Source organism: Polyodon spathula, chromosome 10 (genome assembly GCF_017654505.1).
Source record: "Polyodon spathula isolate WHYD16114869_AA chromosome 10, ASM1765450v1, whole genome shotgun sequence".
Classification (NCBI taxonomy): Eukaryota; Metazoa; Chordata; class Actinopteri; order Acipenseriformes; family Polyodontidae; genus Polyodon; species Polyodon spathula.
In genome coordinates, this window is record NC_054543.1 from 5,712,371 (window position 1) to 5,739,628 (window position 27,258).

Below are 27,258 nucleotides of genomic sequence, written 5' to 3' on the forward strand. Positions count from 1 at the left end.
AGTTCATTTTCACATCAAAAATATACAGGAGGGTTATGTAGCCTACCTGCTATTAGTTATGGATAATAAATATAATAATATATATATTATATATATATATATATATATCTATATATATATATATATATATATATATATATATATATATATATATTATATTATTAGTATATGTGTTGCTGCAATAAAATGTCTATAGGTCTTATACATTGACTACAACATATAAGGCAATTTATAGCATAATACTGAACAGTCTAGTAAGGGTAAAACGACGTGCTGGATGAATGTGCATGAAATGCAATGGGAGTGTGTGTCATCTGACACAGATGGTGTCCCGGCTGTCCAGCATATGCTGACGGGCAAAGAAAAACGTGCGGGATTGATGCTGAAGCAATAGCAGTATTAGTACACAGTATTTGATTTGGTCGGTGTATACTATGGAGCTCCCCTCCCCAGCTCTACTGCGCTCGAAGCCATTGCTTGACCTAAATAATTCGACCCTGAGGAACGTTTTGCATAAAGAACCCAACAAATAACAAAATGTTAAGCCTACCAATTAGAGTAATGATGTGGAGTACTTGTTGTACTGAGAAATTGCAGATCTTTGTTCACAGTTACTAACAAATGCCTGGTGTGATTTTTTACTTTTTTTAAACCTTCCATCTGTACCTAATTTGTCATTCGCATGATATTAGCTCCATATCACTTAAAAAAAAAAATTATTATATATTTATATATATATATATATATATATATATATATATATATATATATATATATATATATATATATTATATAATTTTATTCAGCTTATATATAGAAATTTTCCAAATTAGATCAGTAAGTACTATTCCTTTATCTTTCAGTTAAACTCCCGTTGTTATGAGAAATGCGTTTCAAAGTCCATTACAACATTGTGCTATAGTTTTAAATGATGCAGTTTATAGCAATCACACACTGTTGACAGTACTAAAGCCTGCTTACCATTCGATTATTCTATGAACCCGATATGGATTCCCCCGCAGGTGCTTGCAACAGAAGTAGGTTGTGAGGAAACAGAGAAAAAACGAAATATCATAAAAGACGGCTTTTTTCACTTTTTATGATACTGTTAAAAAGCATAACGAGCCTGGAAAGTAAAATCATTTTGGAATAATAATAATAATAATAATAATAATAATAATATAAGAATAATAATAATAATTTTAATAAAAATAATTTAATAATAATAATAATAATAATTTTTAAAAAGTTGTCGTTTTAAATAGAATATCTTTACCTTCCCAACTATATTCAACCGATGAGTATTGTTGTGAAAAATGTAAATATTATATGATGTTAGTTAAAAAAAAAAAAATTGAATGGCTTGTAATGAATGCTGCTGATACAACACAAGATTCGAGACGACCGGCAAGCATTAAGACCGCGCGGAATACCAAAGACTCAGCTCCATTGAGGACTTAAAAGCCGCTACCAGTTTGCGAGACTGCTAGCTCGTTTTTTTTTCTTTTCACCAACGGTTTTCGTGTCTTTTTATATATATATATATATATAGTATTGTATATATATTATAACTTAGATATGTAAACTTGGACTGGCGACTCTCCTGTTGCCACGTTCAGATCACCATTGGTGCAAGTCTAGTTATGACACTTTTAGAAATACTGTCTCTTCACAGCCGTCGGCCAGATCAGTCCCAAGGTTCAGAACCTACCATTTATTTTTATTTTATTTATTTATTTATTTATTTTTGAGTTGATCATATTGCAGGAAATCACTCACATCCTGAATACCAGCTTGCTAACTATATATTATGGTCCTGCTCTCCTGATTCTAGCTGATGAAAGTTATCTCCCAGTCCGGGCAAGATGACAAGCCGGCGGTGGAAAGAAGACTTTCTTCTTTTTATTACACACCAGCTTTTGTTAACATTAACACTAACCAGCTTTTATGACATCGCTGAGGCATCACCAAAAGGAACCGAAGGTAATGATGTTCTTTAGTAAAAAAAATACACATAATATATATATATATATATATATATATATATATATATATATATATATATATATATATATATATATATAATGTGTGTGTGTGTGTTGTGTGTGTGTGTGTGTGTGTGTGTGTATATATATATATATATATATATATATATACACACACACACACACACACACACACACACACACATATATATATATATATATATATATATATATATATATAGTATATATCCAATAATATATATATAAATATAACGTTTATTGACTACATTATATATTGTATTTATTAAATGGTTTCTCTTTGAAAAGTTGTATTAAATGTTTAATGATTAATGCATATTTGTTAATTTTGGTGCCATTAATAAATTGTTTATTATTATGGGGGAAAAAAACACTTAATAAATAATCTTCAGATTTTTATACTGTATTTTAGTATCTTATAGTCTTATTCTATATCACTTTAAAAAGACTAATTGTTTTTAATCTTCAGTAGTTGGTGAGTTTTGCATTGCCAATACTGTATGCATTTCGTTCATCTTTGACACGTTGATGTGTTCGTGTCTGTTTAAACCATTATCTACATTAACTCGATTCAGTGGCTTTGGTTTCAAAAGTGGAGTGGGGGCAGTAGCTGATGCATTCATAAAGATAATTCTGTTTGAAATAATGAAAAAGTGAGGCGACATGTCTCCTGTGTAAATTACGCCTGTGCCTCGAATCCTGCTGTGGTACCCAGACTGACTTGTCTACACTACAGGCAGCACAGCGCTGGAAAACGGTTTCCTGTCTGTTTCTTCTGTTTCTGCTACGGTTTGGGATAACTCGACTGCTACAGAGATGTAGCGTCCCAGATCAATGCTGTGTTATGCTATAGTATGTACTGTATAGCAGAGTTCTGTTTTTGACAGTTCTATCATATTATATCTGGGATACGGTGCTGTTTATTTAAATATTTCATCGTTTGTGAAATGTGAAATATGTTGACAGACCGCGTTGCTTGTTCTGCCACCTTGTTTTTTTTTTATTCCGGACCCAGCGCAACCTTTCTGCTTTAAACACTGCAACTAGCAGCAACTAAAGTATACTGTTTCCTTTTTCTGGTGATAATAGCAAGGATTTCCAAAGATCGACCATTATAAAATGTCATTTTGGTTTTGCTGGTTGTAAGGAAGTAGGGGCAGTACATTACATGCCAATAAGCCCCCGCTACAATTTCTATTTCCAGCAGTGATGTGGTAACAGCAATTGACAGCTCCAAGCAGCCATCCACTGATTTTGAAATCTGAGATGTGCAGTAATGCGGTTCAGCTTTAAAATCACTTGCTAAGTGCATTGCACTAGCTGACTGAACACACATGTAGCCACAACATGATTTAAATCGATAGTAAATTTAATAGGAGCAGCAGCATATCACAATATTTATTGTTTAAAACAGTACTACAAAATACCCAATTATTATATGTATGCTATGTTGTATTGGGTCAAAATTACACCACATCACAGATAATTACTGTGACAGCATGACTTTGTAAACAGCTATAATGTCTTAAATGCATAACTCTTTTTATTAAGCTTCATAAAAGGCCAGCTGGATTCATTTAACTGTATACTGCATTTATAAATAGCACAATTGGACCCCCATACAACTCCTTTTAAAAATGGCCCATAGTAAAAGCATAGCATACAGTAGTAAATTCATGGTAAAACCATAGTACTGTGTAACCATGTGAAAAGCAATGGAAAACTGTGATATGACCATGCAATTGTACAATGCTAACCTTCTTTAAAGGAATTGCATGTACAGTAAGAACAAAGAATTGCCTGTAAAGAAAAGAGTTCAGTCAAAACCAGGCATGACGATCGGTCAAAAATGTCCCATTTGTTTGGGTCTGAACATTCTTTACGCCTCATTGCATTGATTTGACCACTAAAATCTATTCAGTTAAAAGCTGTTTCCAAATGCTGCTGTTATTGTTATTACTTACATTGAATGTTTCCTTTACATATTAAAAAACAAAAAAACAAAAAAAAAAACAAACAAACAATTGTTTGCAGTCCCCCCCCCCCCCCCCCCCCCCCCCCCCCCCCCCCCCGAATGCCTACAGGATAGGACTCCACACATCTTCAGGCAAGAGTGGGATTTGAGTAGCTGTCCCAGCAAGTGAATTGCAAGGTTGTATTTTTGGATTAGACATAATACAAAATTCTCTATTGTAAGCAGGTTTTATGCTTTATCAAAAGCCTTAAACTGACTTTTTAAAATTTTTATTGGGTCAAAATATCCATGAAAACCTACTTCTTATCTCTTTGTTAAACAGTCTTTTGTTGTTTACATGCCCTCATCTTCGTCAAACTGCCCAGTATTTTTACACCACCCACACCAAGAAAGTTTAGCTCCTTGGACACAAACTTTCTTTTTCTGCCTAAAGTGAATTGGCACACAAGTAGCTTCCCATAGCTGTAAAGGCTCTGTTGTAGCAAAATAGAAGTTCTTTGTATTTTGTTTTTCAGAAGATTTGTCTCGCATGACATTATGGGGTTTATTTTAATGATCTAAACAGTAGCTTAACCTGATTTTCTACAATCCTTTTTATTGTATGTAGTAATGTGAATAAGTAGGTCAATAAACCACCAGTGGGGAAAAAAAAAACCCTGCAGGAACAATGCAAAGATAAAGGGTAGGATGGAAGCATGAATCTGGTGCGATGTTCCAGTAGCTGTCTCAGACATGTAGTTTGATTATGGCTTCTGACAGCACTGGGGTTGGAAAAGAAGGATGAGCACAGTGGTGCAGCTGTGCCCATCACTCCTAGCTGTCTGGCTGTGAGGCTGTCACACAAGTCTTTGTTAAAGCTGCTTGGGAACGTTCTCTGGACAGTGAATCCTTAGTGCTTCGGTTATTATTTTTCTTGTGCTGCGGTGAGTTGTGTATAGTATATCTGGTCTCTGGTACTGTTATCTCTCACCAGCTAATCAGCCCAAAAGCAGGCTTTGCGTGTCTCTTCGCTGCTCATTCAAATTCTAAGGAACTGTGTTTTTGTTTAACGAGCTTGCTTTAATACACTGCACTGTTTTAGGTTGAAACAGAAACTGTTTGTGGTACACGAGGTCAAGGGTTGAGAAGCAGTGCTTCAATATGTTTGCTCATGCCTGTGCCTAATTAAGATATCTTTACAGTAGCGCTCAGGTCTAGAGACAACTTCAAACACATGTCGGTAAAATGCCAAGTGTTTCTCAATGCTCTGGGCCTCATAAAATTAAACCAGACTCTGCTCTGTTTTAATGTGGAAGACCCGGTGTCACATTATCGCCAATAAAAAAAGTGAACTACCCAGGAGTAAAACGTTCTATGAAGTGTATATCATAGGTAATACCCACCTATCAACTGCATGCACTGTCCTGTACTGTAAGATCAAGCTCACTTTTTGTATCAGGAAAGCCAATTGAATCTCTTAGGTCTAGTTTGATGACAGATTTGTTTAAGTGTGCTTTTCTTTTCATTGGATGCCCTGGCATGAAGAGCACTATATAAGACTAATCTGTATGGAACGGCTTCACTTGGGTTACAGTGGATATTAACAATGAACAAGGATAAACAGTTGCAATTAAGTTGTTTGTGCACTGCTTGCCCAAGAATCATAAGTAGTATTTGTTGGACATCCTGTTTGTAAATATTGTATGATCAATGATGGAGAGATTCATTGCTGTTCAAACAATTGTTGTCTGATACTGGATACCATAAATCAATCATTGATCATAACAAATGAAATAAAAGGTATATGGAGTAACTGCAGATCCAGTGCAGAGTACAGTAGATGGCATTATTAGGAACCCTGATAAAGATAACTTTCGGTTATTGACAACATTTTCCCAGGAACCAATCCAGTCCCATAGACTTTAATGTTAATGGAATTCTAATATTAGCAACTGCACGCTGGTTATTGACAACATTATTACTAGTTGCCAGTACTTCAGAGCGCACTTGCATGATTTATGCACATACTTCAAGCAGCTTTTATAACACACTAACTTCGCAACTGTGTATTTCTGGCGGACTGAGGCAGAATCGTGACTCTGAAACTGGCTAATAAGCGGCATGCAAAATTGAGATGGATTTACAGAGGGAGGTGGTATATTATTTTAAAATTGTGTTCTCAAGGCTTCCGAGTGGCACATCCAGTAAAGGCACTCCACATGGAGTGCAGAATGCGCCCTATAGCCTGGAAGTCACTGGTTTGAGTCCAGGCCATTCCACTGCCGACCGCGGACGGGATACAATTTTACACTTATGACTTGTAGAATGTTTTGAAACACACAGAATAAACTGGCATGTTTTGACAAAAAAAAAATTATAAAAACGCAATAGTACCTAGTTACGGGAAAATAACCAGGATCAGCAGATATTCCAGTAAAAACATGCTGAATAGCATCTGGACTTCCGTTATGTACTGCAGAAACAAGTTTTATTGCGTGAAAGCTGGAATGGAAAGGAAATCAGTGGATCTGTGTGTGTAGGGCTAGACTGCAGAGGCACACATTCGTACATCCAGGATATCAGACTGTGGAGAGACGTGGAGGACCCTGCACTTTAGTCTGTCCATGCTGTATCTCTTGCTCACATCCATCTGATTATGTATTTACAGCAGTGACAGGGGATCTCATGTCCCCATCGGTTCTTTAAATACTATTACATTAGAGCAAGCCAGCACTGTTGGGAGCCTTGACTCTGAGCCTTTAGGATAAGTTAAAAAAATAGTTATTAAAAACAGAAACAACAACTGAGAACACAAATATGCAATAGCAAACAAACACACGTAACTAAGGAGAACAATGCAACTCAAAAAAGACTACAGAGATTAAGCCATCACCCCTTAACCATCCATCTAGGCACATGGCTAATTTAAATACAAGCTCATATTTCATTCTGATTGCATCACAACTGTGATTCAAATGTGTTGCCTTTTGGTTTTTGTGCAGCAGCTACTAGAAAAAAAATTAGTTAGAGATGGCTATATTTGTGCTTTTTTTTATTCAAAGCTCTCCCCCAACATTAAGCAAGATTCCATGTCTACCACCTGCGTCCCTGCCCCCCCTCCCCCCCACCCCACCCCTTACGTGATTCAATCTCTACACCCTCAGGGCTTTACACAGCATAATCTAGTATGCCTTTAAAAGCATATGTGGTTGTAATGGGTTTTACAAGCTTATGAGCCAGTGTGTCATCCCAATTTGGAGAAGGTCATTCTCGGGCTGTGTCAACTCTGGCTGACAGGCTGGGATCTAGGCAAAGCTTAGGCTTCTTTCCTGTTTTTTAGCACACACGCACACACATAGCGTTGAACAAACACATACACACTTAACACAACCTTGCTTGCCATCTTCTCTGAAGACTGCTAGGTTTCATATTCGCACCACCCTGGGCTAGTAAGGCTGATATTTATGAATTATTCATTGGCATTGAGATGAGACATCTTCATTGCAGCTTGTTACCTTGCACACGTCTATTAATGGTGCATTAAAAAGTATGTATGTTTTTGTTGGTATTTCCGCTGTTTGCCATTGAAGTCCTTAAGTGTCCTGAGATGACATGTATTGGTGAAGGTCTGGATTACTTCTTGGTCTATGTATTCTGTCAACACTAACCAGTTAACAGGAACCCATACCTGTTCTTTAGCGTTTATGTTCAGACTTTGTGAGGACCCAGATTGTTGCTCTCTGTATCAGTTGTTGATTGCAACTTTACCAGACACCTGTATATTGTGAATGCAACTGCTTTTTTGTGATTTGTTCCTTTGCTTTGCTTTCCTTCCTATAAAAAGCATTGTGAATCATCACTTTAGATGAAAGCTCACTTTTAGATGTGAAATGCACCTCGTACCACATGCACTTGATTCGTTTGCAAGTTCATTCATTTTTCATCGTCGTCTCACTGAACAAGATCTCGACCCAGGGGGCTCTGGGATTAAGATATTAAATTTGCCAGCAATTGCAAATTAGGCATGCCATTGTATGAGAACTGAATTGTTTATGTAGGCATTACAGCTGCACAGAAAGCACATGAGTGATTGAGATAAAGACCTTGTTTTCAAATGATTGAGTTTGACTTGAGTTTTCATTTTCAGTCTGTGCCAAACATGTGCGTTCCATGACTGATGGAGATATGGTTTTCTAACTGAAAGCCTTTATAATGACCAGACTAAGGCTTCAGTACAATTATATTATAGAAGCTCACAGACAGCAATGATCCAACAGCCTAAGGATACAGGCAGTAAACACATACCTTCAAGTGGTGTTACAAACCTGTGTTCTGCTGAGTCCAATTGATCACAAGATGCTTCACATGGGGAAAGCTTATCTTGGTTAAGATACTGACTTTTCATTCCCAACAAAACATGACACCAAACACCAAGCAGTTTCAGCACAACCTCAAATCTATCAGCAGCATTCAATGAGAATCATGTTTAATGAGATTTGCTGTGAAGCATCTAGTATCTTGCCAGTAGATGGGGTGGTTCTTTATTATCTGACTGCCTCATAATTATCACTAACTAAGGCGCTAGATTCACATCTGATCTGCCAGTTTTTTCCTGATATACCTGCTTCCTCTGGCCAACTTATTCATCACAGGCAGAAATTACCCAATTTGTGGATGAGACTGATAGCATTGCTAATGTTCTGGCTTGACAGATGTTTTAATGTGACTTTATGAATTATAAACCCACTGCCGTAGATGACAAGTCATTTTCTGCCAGTTCTTTTTGCAACATTAGCTCTAGTATAATATTGTAGACAGCACTTACAGGCTGACTCAAGGCTTGGTTGGTGCACAGTACCTGAAAAGTATAAAATATTTATAGCATTTTTTTTTTAAGTTTATTGGATTATAGCCAAATGCAATCCAAAATGTTTACAGGAGGATAAGAGTATATGATAAAAGTTTGATGAAGTTTAATTGAGATATTAGCTTGATATAAAAGCACCAAAGAGTAGAATACTCCTTTTGAAAATAAGCTGGCTAAGAACCTAATAAGGTTCTCCCGGGATGTAGCCTTTCCTTCACAGACTGAGAGAGCAGGTAATATTGGGCCCACCACAGGAATTTCAGAGCTCGAATGGCATGGCATCTCTGACCCCACCCAAGCAGTTTCTAATTCTGCCATTATCTCACATGAGCTGCTTTTCCGAAGGATCACCAAGTATTTATTCAGTCTTCTGTTACCAGCAAAGATGTTTGGACTGGAGTGAGTCCAAGATGAACTCTCGGCTTTGTGAGTTAACCTCATAATTACCCTGAGGGCTTCTACAAACTCATGAATGTTATCACTTAACTAGAAAAGTACTGCCCTGTGTAGATACAGTGCCTATAGAAAGTATTCACCACCTCTCTGTATTCACACCTGTCTCTGTAAGGTCCCACAGCTGGGTAGTGCATTCAAAGCAAATATACTACCATAAAGACCAAGGAGCTTTCAAAACAGCTTCAGGATAAAGTTTCGGAAAGGCACAGATCAGGGGAGGTGTATAAAAAGATTTCAAAGGCATTGAATATCCCTTGGAGCACAGTCAAGTCGATCATTAAGAAGTGGAAGGTATACGGCACCACCCAGAATCTGCTTCGAGCAGGCCGTCCTCCCAAACTGAGCAACCGGGTAAGAAGGTCATTGGTCAGAGAAACCAGCAAGAGGCCATTGACAACTCTGAAAGACCTACAGCGTTCCATGGCAGAGATGGAAGGAACTGTCCATGTGACAACAATAGCTGAGGTACTCCACAAATCTGGCCTTGATGGAAGAATGGCAAGAAGGAAGCCATTTCTGAAGAAAAGCCCATGTAAAATCCTGCTTGGAATTTGCAAAAAAAGGCATGTGGGAGACTCTGAAAAGATGTGGCAAAAGAGTCTGTGGTCGGATGAAACAAAAATTGAACTATTTGGCCGAAATGCAAAGTGTTATATCTGGCGCAAACCCAACACAACACATCACCCAGGTAACACCATCCCTACTGTGAAGCATGGTGCTGGGAGAATCATGCTATGGGGATGCTTTTCATTGGCAGGGACTGGGAAGCTTGTCAGGGTAGAGGGCAAAATGGATGGAGCTAAATACAGGCAAATCCTTGAGGAAAACCTGCTTCAGTCTGCAAAAGACTAAAGACTGGGACGGAGATTCACCTTTCAGCAGGACAATGACCCCAAGCACAAAGCCAAAGCGACACTGGAGTGGCTTAAAAACAAGAAAGTGCATGTCCTAGAGTGTCACAGTCAAAGTCTGTGGCAAGACTTGAAGATTGCTGTCCACCAGCGATCCCCATCCAACTTGACAGAGCTTGAACAATTTTGCCAAGAAGAATGGGCGAATATTGCACTATCCAGATGTGCAAACCCGGTAGAGACTTACCCCAAAAGACTGACAGCTGTAATTGCTGCTAAAGGTGGTTCTACTAAGTATTGACTCAGGGGGGTGAATACTTATCTAACCAAGACATTTCAGTTTTTTTTATTTTTCATTAACTGTTGTTTCATAATAAAAATTTGCTTGCCTTTCAAGTTTTAACACATTGTGAAAACATCCAAGGGGGGTGAATACTTACTCTAGGCACTGTATATGGGGTGCCGTGTAACGAAACTGCCTTAAGCAGATCCAGGTAGCACCCAAAGCAGTGCTATCACAGCTCCCACCTAAAGTGCCTCCATAACAGTGATTACCTCATTGAGTTCCATGACAAGTCAGGCAAATAAGATCATGTCTGCAAAGAAAACAGTTGAATTAAGGTCAGGATAGGTTAGTGTAATATAACTGTGCAGCCACCCCGGTGTTGCGGCACCCTCTGCTATATATCTGAAATCAATAGGGCTATTTCTGTGTGATTTGTGTCGTCACCTCAATTACCTAATGAGACTGGATTTCTTCATCAGCTGTAATTGGATTTGACAGCTATTGCCTTATTCATAGGTAAGAGCATGATCGCTGCTGGGACAAAGGTCATAGTTCAGATTCAGATTCTGACTAATAAAACAAGTATTCCTTCATAAAGTGTAGTCCTTATAATAAGACAGAAAGCATCTGTGCTGTGGAGTCTGTTTTATTCCTGAAGCAAGCCTTCATGTTTTGAGACATTGACCAGTTTCCTGCCACAGAAGTGCACTTCATTTGCAAGGAATGGGAAAGGCTTGCAGTTTTTATACCCCAGGTAATCCACTAACCTCTTGAACTGACTCCCGAGAGAGCTACAGAAGCCTGAGTCATGAGATTAAACTAGACTAGAGGTTTAAATCAAGAATTGGAAATGGTTTTCCCTGATGCCAGCAGTGCTTTGCATTGCTCACTACACTGTATCTATACAATCAGCAAATATTGAGATATTATCAATAAGTAGCTTTTACCGAAAAATGATTGATAATCGTTAATAGTGATCATTTATAACCGATATTGAATTATATTTTATTACACTATAACGATTCTGACTAGGCCTAATAATTTGCTTGAGCTGTTCCCAGCAAGGAAACTCACTTTTTACATGGAAATGTTTTGTCATTAAATCTTGAAAAAAAGATCAATGGAGTATAAATGCAATTTGATGGTATATCTACATACACAGTGTTGCTAAAGACTTGCTACCCATCAACAGCGACTTTGCTCTGCCTTCTGAGCACAACAAGTGTAAAATAGCACGTTACAATTGCCTGGGCTCCATATGAAGAAGGGTTCCTCTAAGGTTAATGGAGGCTACTCTATTTAATGACAGGCAATGTTCGTCTTGGTTAATTAGTTGTATAAGTGTACCCACCAAGTGCATCGCCCAAGTGGTTTTGCTAATCAAAGCTGTCATTTTTTTAATTCAATTTATTGCATTGTTGAGTGTGGTGGAATCGATAAAACATCTGTTATTAACCATTATCAGCCATATGCATAGCAATTTTATCACATTTTTCACATACTGTGTATTATCACGGTTGTATACTTTGCCACAGCTTTTACCACCCAGGGCATTAACATGCTTTAGCTTTAGTACACTTTTCTATGTTTTCTTCTATCGGAAATATTTTAATGGCAGGGCTTTTTAATGTACTATTCTAAGGTGCCTGAGCACAAAGGTTTTAAGACAAAGACACGGTGTTTGAACGTGATTGTCGTGGCTCATTGTGTGTAATCCAGAATGCATCACTTCATTGACTGTGATATTTGTACAGCTTTTCTGTTCGTTCTGCCTGTCAGATTGGTCCATATCTCAAGACAGGGGTACTGTAGTTTTAGTCACCAAGGTTTGCTGTACTGAGTTTATACAATGCCCTGGCTCATAACTCCAAAGAATTAAAAAATAACATTAGTGTTTAAAGATGAAACACAATCTTAGAGTGAATGACAGGATGCTATTAACGCAGAAGATGAAACACAATCTTAGAGTGAATGACAGGATGCTATTAATGCAGTCAACACAAAAGATATCAAATGTCAACCTTAATGATCAATGGGAGAATAGGAATAAAAAAAGCAAGTTAACAAAACACTAGATCAAAAGATTTCAGTGACAGGAATAAATAACATTGAAACACCAAATAATGTCAGTAGAGACTGAATAACTAAGTGCATTGTTTTTGTGAGGTCTGGATGGGGGTATCAAGTTATTAATCTTGACTGTAAAGAATTTGCACTTACAGTATGGGCATCATAACCACTCTTAGCATAGAAGTAAAACACTTCAAAGGACATGGTGGTGTCCATAATGATAACTTTGCTAATGGACAAAGAGCTCAACTACCACACTTACCTCCTAATTACAACAACTGGATTATAATGACCGGGCCATGCATATCGGCACAAAAGAGCATTTTCGCACTCACATCCCTAACCCTAATGATACGTTTTTCAGAGTGCCAATACTTCTTTGCTACAGCTGCAGCAGTGAAATATTTCACCGTGGGAGAAAAGATAGGGCACACGCTCTGCCAATATGCACATTTTTCAGACACGTTGTAAAAACCGTTTAAACTGTGTTTTCTCCTACTTTATTACACACACACACACACACACACACATATATATATCAGTATATATATAATATATATATATACTATATATATATTATAATATAGTATATCAGGGCCCGCCTATAACATTACAGGGTAATGATGCAGACAGGTAGATTTTTACAACTTTCTGAAAAAATCTCAGGCCAGTATAAACAGCTTGGTCATTATACTGACCTAACTTCAATTATTTTTATATGTGTTTTTAGCTGTCTGTTTTACTGTTGATTTCCTGTCAGTGAGCACAATAGTTCTCACTGAATGAAGCACAGAGGACCCCTGAGTTTAATAAGCTGGTCTTTCTGGTCAGTGGTGGACTATGAGAACAAGAAGGGGCTTCCATAATGCTTGCCAGCATAAATGATGGGAACTCTCTGTGAAATTCCCAGGGCTTCCTTTTCAAATCTTTAGCATGTGAACATAATTAAGAAATCTACTCCAAATTAAGACAAACTGCTTTTTTAAATGGCTCTAACAGGGCTTCATGAATTTACATTTTAAAAGTCTCTTTGAGATGCCAAGCACTTCTCTTGAACCTGAATATGGAGGTTTCTTGAGGTTTTTTTTTTTTTTTATCTAAGGGTAATGGTAACCATGAACACGGTTACTACAGTACAGTATGCATTTCTACACTTTTAATATGCCTTTAAATATATTTTCAATATTCCCACCACCTCTGGATTAACTGGTTTTACTGGGATAGTAACTCACTGATACTGGGCAGCTTATGTCCAGTGAAGTCTCAAAGAGTGCCTTGTGACAAATCACAGTTTTACATTTGAAACAGAGAGACAGGCTGGCGAGCAGGAAGGACTCATTGCTGGGAAGGGAAATCTTGCTAGTCATACTGGTTGGGAGCCAGGCACACTGCATGCCTTGCTCATTGAGAGGGGGTTTATCTGAGATGGGCTTGACAGGAGACCGGCTTGACATCTCTTTTTTTTTCAGGAAAGGCTGAAAGCAGGCATTTGCAGTGCTGGCTGAGAATGATAGGCAAGCAGGGATTTTGCTGACATGAAAGGAAATAGAAATGAACACTAGACAGAGCCATGCAGTATGACTGGAGATAGCTGGTGAGGAGCTCATAAAAACTGATTTAGACAAGGCTTTTTAAAAAATGCCAGAATACAGAACGCAGTATTCAAAACTCATTGCTCACACAGGCATCGGGACATGCTTGTTTGTTTTGTTGAATAAATGGCTTGCATATTTCAAGTGTAGCTGCTGTCCGGTACAAGTATATCCCCAACTTGATGCAGACAAAGACTACCATTCCATTCTAACCGATTCAGGGCCAGGATTACAAATGCTCAAAAACTGCCACACATTGATGTTCCACACTAAAGCTATCATTCCTTCATGTATATTTGTTACATGTTCGGTGCTCTCTACTAAGTCATTAACTTGTTTTGCAGTCCATTTTGCATGAATTCCCTAATTCCAGCTGTGCGTTCACTGTATCAAACATAGGCCTCCTGCTATTACTATGTTAGGATGTTAATATTCTTTTCAAAATGTTTTTGTTGTTATGCTGATAACCTTCTACAGAAAGTCCCTTATAGACCTTACCAACTGTGTAAAAACATTTAGGAGCTTAAATGGTGGATATAAGTGACCCGATGCTGTATTCTAAATTTAAAAAACAGTTTTTTTAATGTTACCCAACACTGGTGCATGTGAGCAAAGACGTAATTTAAGTGCCAATGGTAACTCAGGACAGATTGTTTAAAGGATTACATCATTCAACCGAGAAAGACATTACCTAAGAAATATATGCTAAAAAGCGGCACTATTGAAGGATTTTGAGGCCCACAGAGTTGGAAAACATAAACTAATGAGTTTCTGTGTAAAAGGAATAAATAAATAATGCTCACAAGGACCTCAACAACAACAACCGAGTACAATAGTGAATAGCGTACAATAATGAAAAGGATATGAAAGTACCTAGAGAAAGATATATCAGTCAGTGTGATATAAAACCATGATAAAGCACACCAGAAGCATAGTATAAGCATGCAGACTGTATGTCATATGTGTGACTATGTCTCTTGGTAAACTACTCAAGCAGTAACGTTCATTATCTGCTTTGTAAGATATTTCGTGTTTTAGGTTATAATTTGGACTGGATCGCTTAGGCTGCTTAACATGACTGTCACTGTATACGTTTCAAAGTCCATGTTTGAGGGCATCTGCACTCTACTCAGAACCTGATTGGCTGAGGTGATCTGTGAGTTTTTTTAATGTACTACAAGGGAAAACTGTCAAAGGAATTGTACTTCTTAATTGTTACTAAGGACATGTGTTGGGGAGCTGATGTGTGCTGTACAATGTTGTAATTACACACTTCTACTATATATAGATATGACCTGTAAATAACACACATTTTGCTTGCATTTCCTTAGCAGACCTTTCAGAGCCATTGAGGCAGCCAACCTCATTAAAGCAACAGGACCATTATGAGACGTTTGTCCCGTCTCTACTTGAAGGAGGGCAGCAGAAACCAATCAACAACCTGCATTTGAGGGTGAGCTTTTACACAACTTACTGACACGCTTTGATATGATTTTGTTTATTACTAAGTTTCTAATTTTAAAATAAATGAATACAGGTAGTATATTGTAAAGACAGTTGTAGGATGCCTTGGCTATAAATTCAGCAGCCGCTGTTCCATTATATATGCCTGCCATAGATATATATTGTAAACAAACTTAGAAAATACAACTATTAGAAGTATGGCCAAAACAAACTATTTATTTTAGGTTAATATCCATTAAAATGTACATTTCAGCTATTGTGTGGCTGCTAAACATTTATTTTATATGACTCTCCTTAAAATGTATTGGCAAATCTTTCTATTTAGTTTCAGCGATGTCAAAATAATGGCACGCTCTGTCAATTTGAACTCTGGGGTCTAAAAAACATTTTGAAAAGAGCGGTTATGGTGGGTTAATCAGGGTCCCAATTCAGCACATTCTGTACATTTCAGTTTTATGGGAACCTTTACAAATTGAGCACATGTTCTTCAACAGAAAGTGTGGTCAAGAGTGCGCTTCACCACAATTGCTGCCTTCTGGAACTTCAGTGAAATGTCTGAAAAGTAGTAGTCATCCACTGTATTCACAGTAACTCTGCCAGGCTCTGTGAAAATAGATGTACACACTCACATCAATATTTGAAACATAGATTCGGATTTTCAACATTTATGATGGAATACTTTGTGCTGGCTTTTAAAACAGGAAAAAAAATGGTTCGTTAAAACATGATTTGCTATGGTGTTTAAAGGCTTGCCAAGACGTGCTTGGATAAAGAAAAGGTATGAACGAAACACTGGATGATTAAAAACTTTGGCTAAAAGAATACAAGAAATCTAATAAATGACATAGCAGCTGTAAGGAATCTTGGAAAATGGATAGACTGAGAAACTGTTTTAAAGTTGGTTCGTATCCCAGTAGGATTTTTTTTAGAACCCTTCCTCAGTCTCTATAAGCAGGGGTGCAAATCGTTTAGAAAATTGGTGTTAGACTGTTATGGAAGTTTAGTACCAGAGAGCTTATGGTGCTAAATTATCAAACTCCACCCAAATTAAGCCCCTCTCCCTAAGCTCTTCAATTAGGTTTTGGTGTTTTGTGTCATGTAATGTAAGTAGTCCAGACCCAATGAGAAACTATCATTATTTATGGATGCTAAGGAATAAAAAAAATAATAATAATCCATTCAAAATGTTGCTGGTGCTCCGTGAGGTACCCTGCCTATAGAATCTAACGCCATAGCACCAAATTTGCACCCCTGATAAGCCCAAATAATCTTTTCGTAAAATACAAAATCACAATATTGTTAAAACTAGCAGTGCAGGTACAGCTCTCTGTGTGTATCGCTTACTGTATGCTTCCACCCACACTTCATTTCTAGATGTTTTGATGAATTAAATCCAGATTTTTGTTTTTCAATTGTATAATGGAGGGTTTAGCAGTTTATTCTAATTTCTCAAAGCACTTTTCAACATAACAATGTTTATAAACATGTTTATAAGAGATTAAACTCATTTGAAGTAATTTGTTATGACTTAAGTGCAAGTAATATTCATAAGAATGTACAAGATGTTAAGGAAACCAGCAACAGCCTTGGACTGAATATTAAATCTTGTATTTTTCAATGCATATGTAAACAAAACAGTAATGGTTGTATCCACATAAGCCACTTACATAGATTTATACTTGGAGGACAGTTTTTATGCAGACTAGAATAAATGGATTGTCTTTGTCTACTTGTGCACTAAAAATAGACTCGGACATAAATCAAATTGACCACATTTCCAGAACCCTCCGGTGTGACATCAGCCAATTTCTAGATGTTGCAGCCGCTTCCTCTGGGATCAGCTAATAGCATTGAGGCCGGTCCCCTGTTGACAAGGCAAGTTGGGTACACACAAAGAGATGCTACCCAAACATACATGGACTTCAGGAAGATGGGTATATATAATCAAGTGTACGATTTTTATACAGCCAACCTGTTAATAGCTACATAACTCAAGGGAGGTGAAAGAGGATTCCTAAGTGATCATACAAAATTATAACATCGTGATGATCATCATTTTTACACCATATTAAAAAAAAAAAAAAAAAAAAAACATAATTTACTTGCTGATACACAGGGCCCCATTTTAGCAGTCCAGGACCTTTTTAGCAAACTTAAAATAAAAATTGTAAAGTGAACAAAAGAATTTTACATTTATTAATTTATTTTCCATTGGTAAACCCCCCTGCCCCCCCCCCAAAGTAACATCTGTATTGAACTGATTATTCTAGTAATATGATATGACACCTTGTCCTGGCTTCCCACAAAGCCGTAACAGTGCTGGAACCATATTGAGTGAAACTGGATCTCAGGCTGCAACTGCAATAGGAAATCAAGGAGTTTCACTACATGCCTTCCTTTTACTAGAGTGCTCGTTTACTGCAGAGTGTTATCACAAGCCATTGCTGCTAATGATTGAGCGTTACATTCATGTTTGGCATCATATCAGGCTGCCAGACCTTGGTTAAGATCCTTGTTCATGTTTGTCTGTCACCCTCTGCACAGTGAATACAAGAACTGACTAGAATTTTCACAAATCTTCTGAACTTTTATCATGGACTTCTAGACTTCTGTAGACCTTCTGGGTTGTATTTGGACATAGTGTGATAATATTTTATACAAATGTACAAGTCTTAACCTGCAATTCATCCTGCCTCTTAGCAATATTTAACCTGTTGATTAATGTAGTGGATCTAATGTACTATACTAGGAGGGCCCTCCCAATGTACTGAATGTGCTCAATTTTTAATTTTGAAGATCCCTTCTCCCTGACACCTTCCTAAGACAAGTCTTTATGCCACTTCTTTACATGTGGTGTTTTGTTTCCTTCATATCAAATTGTACTGCTCTGAAATGTTCAGGTTTAATACCCATGTGTAGGGGGCTCCTGAGGCGCACATCCAGTAAAGGTGCTCTATGTGGAGAGCAGGATGCGCCCTATAGCCTGGAGCCATGTCATTGCCGACCGTGACTGGGAGTTCTCAGGGGGCGGCACACAATTGGCAGAGTGCCACCCGGATAGGGAGGGCTTAGGTCGGCAGGGCAATCTATGGTTCACCACGCACCTGTGACCCCACGCACCTGTGATAGGGTGCCTGCGGGTCTGCTGTGGAGCCATTCAGATCTGTGTTGTCCTCCGACACTGTAGGTCTATGCAAGGACACGTTTCGGAGGACGCGTGTGTCAGCCGCCGTTCCCCAAGTCGCTGGGGGGTTGTATCGGTGAACCAGGATTAATAAAAAATACAATGGCAATTCCAAATTGGGGGAAAAAAAAACAAAACATGTGTGATACTGCACCTTTAACCCTGTCCCTTCCTCGACTGCCCTGAACTGCAGCAGTCATTGTGTTTGAACCCTTTGTTCGGTATACAGTTGAAGTGGCTTTGCTTACCGCTAGCTGAAATTACATCCGTACTCTTTTGATATTTGGCTTCAATATTTATTTCAAGGCACAGGTTTTGGAAAATCAGGTTTCTCGGTTTGATTTTATTTCAGAGCTATCCTGCAGTTGTGAAGTTATTGATTGAAGCTGAAGGTGAACAGCTGGTCCTGGCTCTAGAGAAAAACAAGTAAGTGTTTCTAATTCGTTTCCATTGCACAGACAAAATTTTGGATGCAGGCATTTCTGGATTACAAATTGGTGACATGTGTGGAGCCCGGGGCTATGGCTCAGGATTTAGCCAACCATACAAATACAATAGGGATAAACTTTAATTTATCCCATATATATGCAACACTACTTGCCTTTTAGTTTAGTCACAGAGACGTAAATGGTGAGTACAAGTCCTGACTAAATCTGCTGTATAGATTAGCAGATAGGCTATTCTGCATGGTGTCTATCTTCATTAAGAGGTTTGCTAATGGAAAAAAAAACACGTTTTGAACATTTAACTGATGCATCCCATTAAACGGTTGAAGACTTTCTAACCATGGTCTGGAAACGTTATTCGGAAAACATTAGTGGCACACTCATGCATGTACATCAAATAATAGCAGCTCATTATTTTTAGTAATAATGGGCAAGAATCATTAACAGCTTTTGACAACACGCTATGTTAAAAAATTAATTGGGCTTTCATTCCATAACCAAGGCTCTTAATGAAAACAAACACACCGAAGTGAATCTCCTGCAGTCTGAAAGGTCATTTCATTTCACTTTCATGCTTATTATTACACCTTGTCAGTGCGAGATCCCCGATGATCTCTGTTTAGCATTGTCCAGCTGGAAAAAACTATACAAATGATCACTGGTAGGTGTCTTTCTCTCCTGTGAGCTGAACAAGACCAATGAAAACAACTCTAGCAGAACTCTACTTCATTCTGCTAGGACTCCATTTCAGCAGCTGGAAATCTGTTTAGAAAGCATTCCAGATGTTTTTCTAATTTAGGACACCCTGATTATTATGGTCAGATATTGTTTGTTTTTCTTTAAATACAAGTACATCAATATACACTAGATATACAAAGACCTGAAGTATATACCAACCCTGATATCATAATAAGAACACAGAACAGCCCAACACATTGTAATAATATACTGTATATGTGATTGTTTGATTAATAAGGATAATATGCAAAGAAACATAAGGGAATGTCCCCATTTAGAATACAGTTTCCCACACTGGGCAGATTTTTATTACCTATACTGGAATGCAGTCAGATCAGCAGGGTTACCAACAAGACATTATATCAACAAAGTAGACAGGGCACAGTTTAACAGCTTACCATTGCCCCCTATCCTCATGCTGGGACAAAGGCTGACTTTTTGCCCTCACAGTTTAGAGTCCCCCCTAATGAGTCATCAACACAACTTCCTTCAGCACAGCAGGTGTAGACGAAGGTGTCCCGGGCCTAGCCCAGAGTCGGCCTCTAGTTCTGATTAAACTACAAGCCATATTCAGAGCAGTTATTCACACGCCATTGTGAAGAGGATGAGGTGCAGAGATTCTCAGTTGGTGGTTGAAAGGGGGACTGATTTGAAAAATTTGACAAGAGGAAAGGAGAAAATGCTGGCAAGATGTTAACAGCAACAAAGGCATTATTTAGTACACCTGTACTTTTTCCTGATTATTTTCCTGGCAAACAATAGAGGATTCAGCAACCCCGCTAGAGTCCAGGGCTGGGTTGCACCAGTTATGCGTAAGTTCATTCCTAACTTAGAACGTAAAACCTCTAATAACCCTTTAGTTGTTACTAGTTAGTTTAGTCTTTTATTTCAGTCGAACCACACATACTTAAGATAATACTTTATTAGTTTATCACTAAGACCAGTTGATACTAAGTTGGTGACATCATTGCTGCTCAGTAGCCAATTAGAAGCTAGGGATTCAAAACAAATTAGTGCCTTTTTGTTCGTACTTCATATTTTAAACCTTCACACCTCCCTGTGTAATTTATGAAAATCAAGCTGAATTATATTATGTCTGTGCGGTCTCAGACATTGCTAAGGTTTGAACAAAAGTATGTTTAAAGTCGATTTTACACCAGATTTATATAGCGCCATTTAAAAATTCAAACACGGAAATCATTATCCCTCTTACTGTTTATTAGTTTATTAAAATGATATGATATTGCACTTACAGACATCATGTGAATGTGTTATTTGTGTATATTATTTATTTTATTTGTATATTATTTCTATATTAATATCTATTATATTTGTTGTATTATAACTGCGTATCACCAGATTTATATAGCAGCATTTAAAAATTCAAAGACGGAATTAATTATCCACCATATTGTTTATTCGTTTATTAAAATGATATGATATTGCAATTAATGTGACTTCTGCATAACAGTGGAAATTCAATGGCAAAATGGTTGCGAAAGCCCAAAATGTTAGGAAATTTCAAGGTAGCCACGCTTATGTGTGTGTTTCCCATCACACTTGACATCACATATGACTTTGGCAATGACATCACTAAACACATGACAAATTCTCCCTGAAGACTGGCCATATGGACATAACACTGGGAAATCATAGTCCTTGTGACTGGTGTTCAGTAACTGAATCAGCATTCCCACAGTGTTTGCTGTTAATGTGTTCTTTAATAAAAACAGAATGGGGCATGCAATATATCAGATTACATATATTTTAACACTTTCCTTTATAGTTCTGTATGGTATAATGCTGATACATGTATGCTGTGGTACACAAAGCAGTGTTTTATGTCTTTTGTAAGCATAACATCCACGTATTACAGTCCACCTCTTGTTTATTTACTTCGTTTAGTACCGTTTAGTTTACAATGGTGAACTGCAGAAATCTGCAATTGTACCTAAACATTTTAATGTCATAATTGGCTTCCAGCATAACAGTAAGCATCAGCATTCATAGCCAAAAAATTAAATTAATTCCCACGGCTCCTTTTAGTGTTCGCTCCCTGTCACTTCTTGTCACTTTTGACAGACAAGCTGTCAAGACAGCCAAGAAAGACAGAAGACAGCTAATTCAAGAATAGTTTGTACTGGGAATCATGTTGTTATATTCATGCATATATATATATATATATATATATATATATATATATATATATATATATATACGGTATAAAAAAAACTGACATTTAAAACAAGGTTTTAGGAAAGTTTATAACTTATTGATCAATACAGTATAATTTAGTAACATTAATTAACGTTGTAGGTCTCTGAGACATTTTATATTCATTAAAACCTAAACGGTCTCAAATACCGTGTACCTTGTATGGATAATAAATATAAATATGTAATTCTATATTAAAATATATAACCCTGGTGAAAGAATCCTATAGGAAATTTTATACCAACCAACCCGCCCACACACAAGGAGACACTTGGCTATGCTGGAGCAGCCTCACAGTGCTGCTCTCCTTATGTCTCATGTCTCTTCCACTGTATTCCCCTTTGCACATCACTTCTCTTGATTTGCATAAGGATGACACCACTCTTGTCCTGAATTAAAGGGAAAAAAAAGACTTGTGTGGGCCAAAGACAATAGCTCACAAACTTTATTAATAAGCCAACCAAATACTGGTCTGAAGTAGTCAAAACAGACAAAGTTTTTTCTGTAAGGAAAGAGCACGATGTCTTGGAGGATACAGTTCGGTATGAAAGCAGAATCCGACTGCTATGGCCACTTACAATTTTTATGTGCAAATCATTCAGATATACAGCAGTAGGTCAATGTGGCTTTTCAGGCATTGGGATATTATGTGCTTTGTGCTGACTGGGCTTAAATCATCTCACTGCAACACTGCCCTGCTTGTGTACAATCTTTCCAACTAATAATCCATTTTAAAAATGTAACTGCATACATCATTATTATTCTTATTGAAATTAATACTCTCGTCACTTAATTGTGGCTGCTGTTTTCTGCCAGAATTAATTGCCGCAAATGTTTTAAAATTATAGATGTAAAGAAAACTAAACAATGAGAAAGATACATAGATACATCCTGTAATAAGTCATTTTTGTGTGTTTTCTGGTCTGCTTTTATTTTTCAATTAAGCTATTATTAATCAGAATCATTTGGAAATTAGAACACTGAGGTCACAGGGAATTCAGTGGGATTTCTACCCTTACACATTTTCTCGACCCCCTCAAATTCTTCTTCAGATGGGCTGCATTAAAACCCTACTGTGTCTAAAGCACTGCATGCTGCAGTTCATTGCATTACAACTGCAGTAATGGAGAAAGAGAAATAATGAGAAGTGCTTCAAATGATTTTTAAACATCACTACCAGGTTTTGCCATAATATCATTAAAGTCCAATTTTCATGACACATATTCTCTAATTGGTTTGACTGATGTTCAGTACCTGCTGTAACTGTGTGGCGTGCATGCTCCTTTGTGCCTGCACATTAATGAAACGAACCATAATGAAGTTTGCGAATGGCTAATTCTAATGGAACTCCAGTAATCACATTACACTCATGTTTGTTTACTGGGTAGGTGCATTGACACTTGCAAAAAACAGAAGAATAAAAGTCCAGAACATGATCATAGTCGTTGGTATATTGTAGTATTTTTCCTCTTCTTTTTACCTTAATGAATTTTGGATCCATTATACAATGTGGTTTGTGATCATCGTTGTTTAAATCATTAGAATAAGGCCCTTTCTTGGTATTTTACATATTTAAAAGCTTTTGTAAATCCTGGGATTTTTTTTTTTGTTTTCATTAAAAATCAGTAAAAACTGAAACTAAATGGACTTGGGTATAATTTATTATAATTAATATTTGAAGCTAGGCTTAGATGAACATTCTTCTTCATTGTTATATTGTTTTTGTTTTTAGTATTACTAAAGATTTGATTATTTTTGTCTTTGAAGTTTATAATCTAATAATGTTGGACTTTAAATGAAGACATATTCTTGATGCGCAACCAGCAAAGGACTGAACCAGTAGCCATTTCCTCAGCAGTTGTGCAATTAGAATTTTTTTTCTTTTTAAATAATCCCAATTAAAATTAAATTAAAATGGATAGCCCTCTATGTTGTTTAGCAGCAGGTACATTTGTTGTAAAACCATTTACACACTTTTGTAATTATCTTTAATATTTGAAAAAGATGAACAGTAGGCTGAACGCTTTTTCTTATACATTATCTTAAGCTTTGGGTTTAATAGCATCCCAAAAAATAAGCCTGTTTTGACTCTTGGAGAGAGAAATGTGAGAACCCGTGCCGATTATAATGAAATAAATGACTTCTGCTAATGAGTCACACTGGAGAAGAGGTTTTTGGCTTGGATGCCGGTATCACTAATGAAGGCCAGTTGTAAAAACATGAACAAATGTTTTAAAAACCGTGAAAGGGGCTTGCAAAATAACATTTCCTGTGCCAGAAGTTGGATGGGTTTCTTTCAAGGCAAACTATTTTATGTAAAGCCTTTTAAAAGCTTTAGTGAAGTAAACGCCGCGCACAGTTTGAATTGCACTTGTCTCTCCTATGCAAGCTGAGCCTAGAATAAGTGCTATTGGGTACATTTCCTGACAAAAGCCTGGTTAGCATAGCAACCTTGTGACAAGATTGTTTGTGTTTCAGAATTCATTTTCACTTTCACTCTGGTGACACCTACAGTGCATATAGAAAGTCTACACCCCCTTGAACTTTTTTCACATTTTGTTGTGTGAGTGCCTCAGAGTTTCATGCATTTAAATGAGGATTTTTTTTCTACTCAAGATACTCCGCACTGTTAAGGGGGAAAAAAAATTATTTAGAAAAAAAATTATATATTAAAAATACAAAACTGTAAGATCATAATTGGATAAGTTTCCACACCCCTGAGTTAATACTTGGTGGAAGGACCTTTGACAGCAATTACAGCTGTGAGTCTTTTGGGATAGGTCTCTACCAAATTTGCACACCTAGATTTGGCAATATTTGACCATTCTTCTTTACCAAACTGTTCAAGCTCTGTCAAGTTCCTTGGGGAGCGTTGATGGACAGCAATCTTCAAGTCATGCCACAAATTTTTGGTTGGATTTAGGGCTCTGACTGGGCCACTCAAGGACATTTACCTTTTTAGTTCCTTAGCCACCCCATTGTCGCTTTGGCTGTGTGCTTTGGGTCATTTTCATGCTGAAAGGTGAATTTCCATCCCAGTTTCAGCTTTCTTGCACAGAGCAGCAGGTTTTCCTCAAGGACTTCTCTGTACTTTGCTCCATTCATTTTCCCTTCTATCCTGACAAGTGCCCCAGTCCCTGCCGATGAAAATCATCCCATAACATGATGCCGCCACCACCATGCTTCACAGCAGGGATGGTGTTCTTTGGGTGATGTGCTGTGTTGGATTTGCGCCAAAGATAATGCTTTGCATTTAGTCCAAAAAGTTCCATTTTAGTTTCATCAGACCACAAAACCTTTTGCCAGATGGCTACAGAATCTCCTGAGTGTTTTTTTTTGCATACTTCAAATGGGATTCAAGGTGGGCTTTCTTGAGCAATGGCTTCCTTCTTGCCACCCTACCATACAGGCCAGATTGGTGGAGTGCTTGGGATATTGTTGTCACATGCACACTTTGACCAGTCTTGGCCATAAAAACCTGTAGCTCTTGCAAAATTGCCATTGGCCTCTCGGTAGCCTCTCTGATCAGTCACCTTTTTGCTTGGTCATGCAGTTTGGAGGGACGGCCTGATCTAGCTTGGTGGTGACATTTTTTTAATTTTTTTTCAGTTTTTTTTAAATTAAAAATAAAGACTGAAATAGCTTGGTTGGATAAGTGTCAACCCCCCTTGTAACAGCAATCCTAAATTAGCTCAGATGTAACCAATCACCTTCAAAATCACACACCAAGTTAAGTGGCCTCCACCTATGTTAAATTGTAGTGATTCACATGATTTCACATACACCTTCCACTTCTTAATAATCATCTTAACCAGATATTTTTTTTATACCCATCCCCTGATCTGTACCTTTCAACAACTTTGTCCCAGAGTTCTTTTGAAAGCTCTTTGGTGCTCATGGTTGAGTCTTTGCTTTGAAATACACAACCCAGCAGAGGGGACCTACAGGAACTGCTGAATTTATCTTGAAATCATGTGAATCACTTTAAGATAACCTACTTGTTTACTTTTTATTGTAATGAAAGAATAAAGTAAATCTGTTTTACATTTGTAAAGTAAGAGTTTGTCCAGTGGCTGAATCTTGTTAATACAGGACTGAAAAATAATATAGAATAATTTGTTCCTAGGAACATACCCAAACAGCTAGATACTCAAGTATGCATTTAATTTTTTATTCTAATGAATGATACATGAATGTTTCAAACTTCCCAATTTAAATAACTATTTGTGAGGTCCCTTTGGGTTCTTTGTGCAGAGGCTAAACAATTGTTTTACTTATGCCACAGCTAAGAAAAATCCTTCTTGCCAATAAACCTACCCGCATATCTAGCCTCAATGGATTATCTGTGCAGGAAATCCTGGTGTGAGTGCTGAAATATTGCCTTCTGCTTGGCCTTTCATGACTGAAGAAGATCAGATAATTCTCAAGGTCTGTGATAGAATGTTGAATCCTGCAGGAACTACTTTGTGAGAAAAATAAGGTTTGTGTCCGACGCTGCCAGAAAATAATCATTTTAATGTAATGGTCTTTCACCTCAGGAGGCTTGTGTTCAATTCAATTTGGCTAAATGAGTTTGAAAGTCTCCTTTTGCCCTCTCAAAACCATTTTTTTGCATTGAAACCAAACTATTTCTTCACCACTTCAGAGGATGGTTCCTCAATACAACACTTTTGTAAGAACCAAAATTATGTTTTGAAAACTAAACAAGGAAAAAGAAAATAAAAAATGTATGTGTATGTTGAAAGGTAACCAAGGGTTGCATGAGCCAGTTGGAAGGCAGCTTTTTTGGACTTCAGTGTCAAGCGTGCAAGGGTTACTTAGCAACCACCAGTAAGGCTCAATGTTGTTTGTTGTTTATAACTCTCTTCTTGATGTTGTCACAGGTGTCTGCCAGTTTTTCTTGGACACAATAAAACTGGCTAATTTTGTCCTTCCTGTCACTGATATAAACATTTTTGTTTTGTTGTGTTTAGAGCAATATGGAAGGGGTTCTAAACTTCAAGAGAAACAGGGAATTGAGTGGAAGGGAATAATCTAAAGATGTTTTCTTAAGTAACCATAAGCTTCTCAATGTGACTAGCAGTATACGTTTCACACATGCATTCCTACCCT

At 37.4% G+C, this 27,258-nt stretch overlaps 1 protein-coding gene across 2 annotated transcripts in view; it reads left to right on the plus strand.

Moving 5' to 3' along the window:
- The first annotated feature begins 1,718 nt into the window (after nt 1-1,718).
- Nucleotides 1,719-27,258, plus strand: part of LOC121321741 (disintegrin and metalloproteinase domain-containing protein 12-like) — a 78,865-nt gene continuing 53,325 nt past the window's right edge. Inside the window, exons 1-3 of one of the 2 annotated variants that reach the window (XM_041260859.1) lie at nt 1,719-1,983; nt 15,432-15,553; nt 19,101-19,174. In XM_041260859.1, coding sequence (XP_041116793.1) covers nt 1,866-1,983; nt 15,432-15,553; nt 19,101-19,174 — 314 coding nt within the window. In that variant the 5' untranslated portion in view covers nt 1,719-1,865. The remainder of the gene's footprint in view (nt 1,984-15,431; nt 15,554-19,100; nt 19,175-27,258) is intronic. The other variant, XM_041260860.1, reaches the window with a different exon arrangement.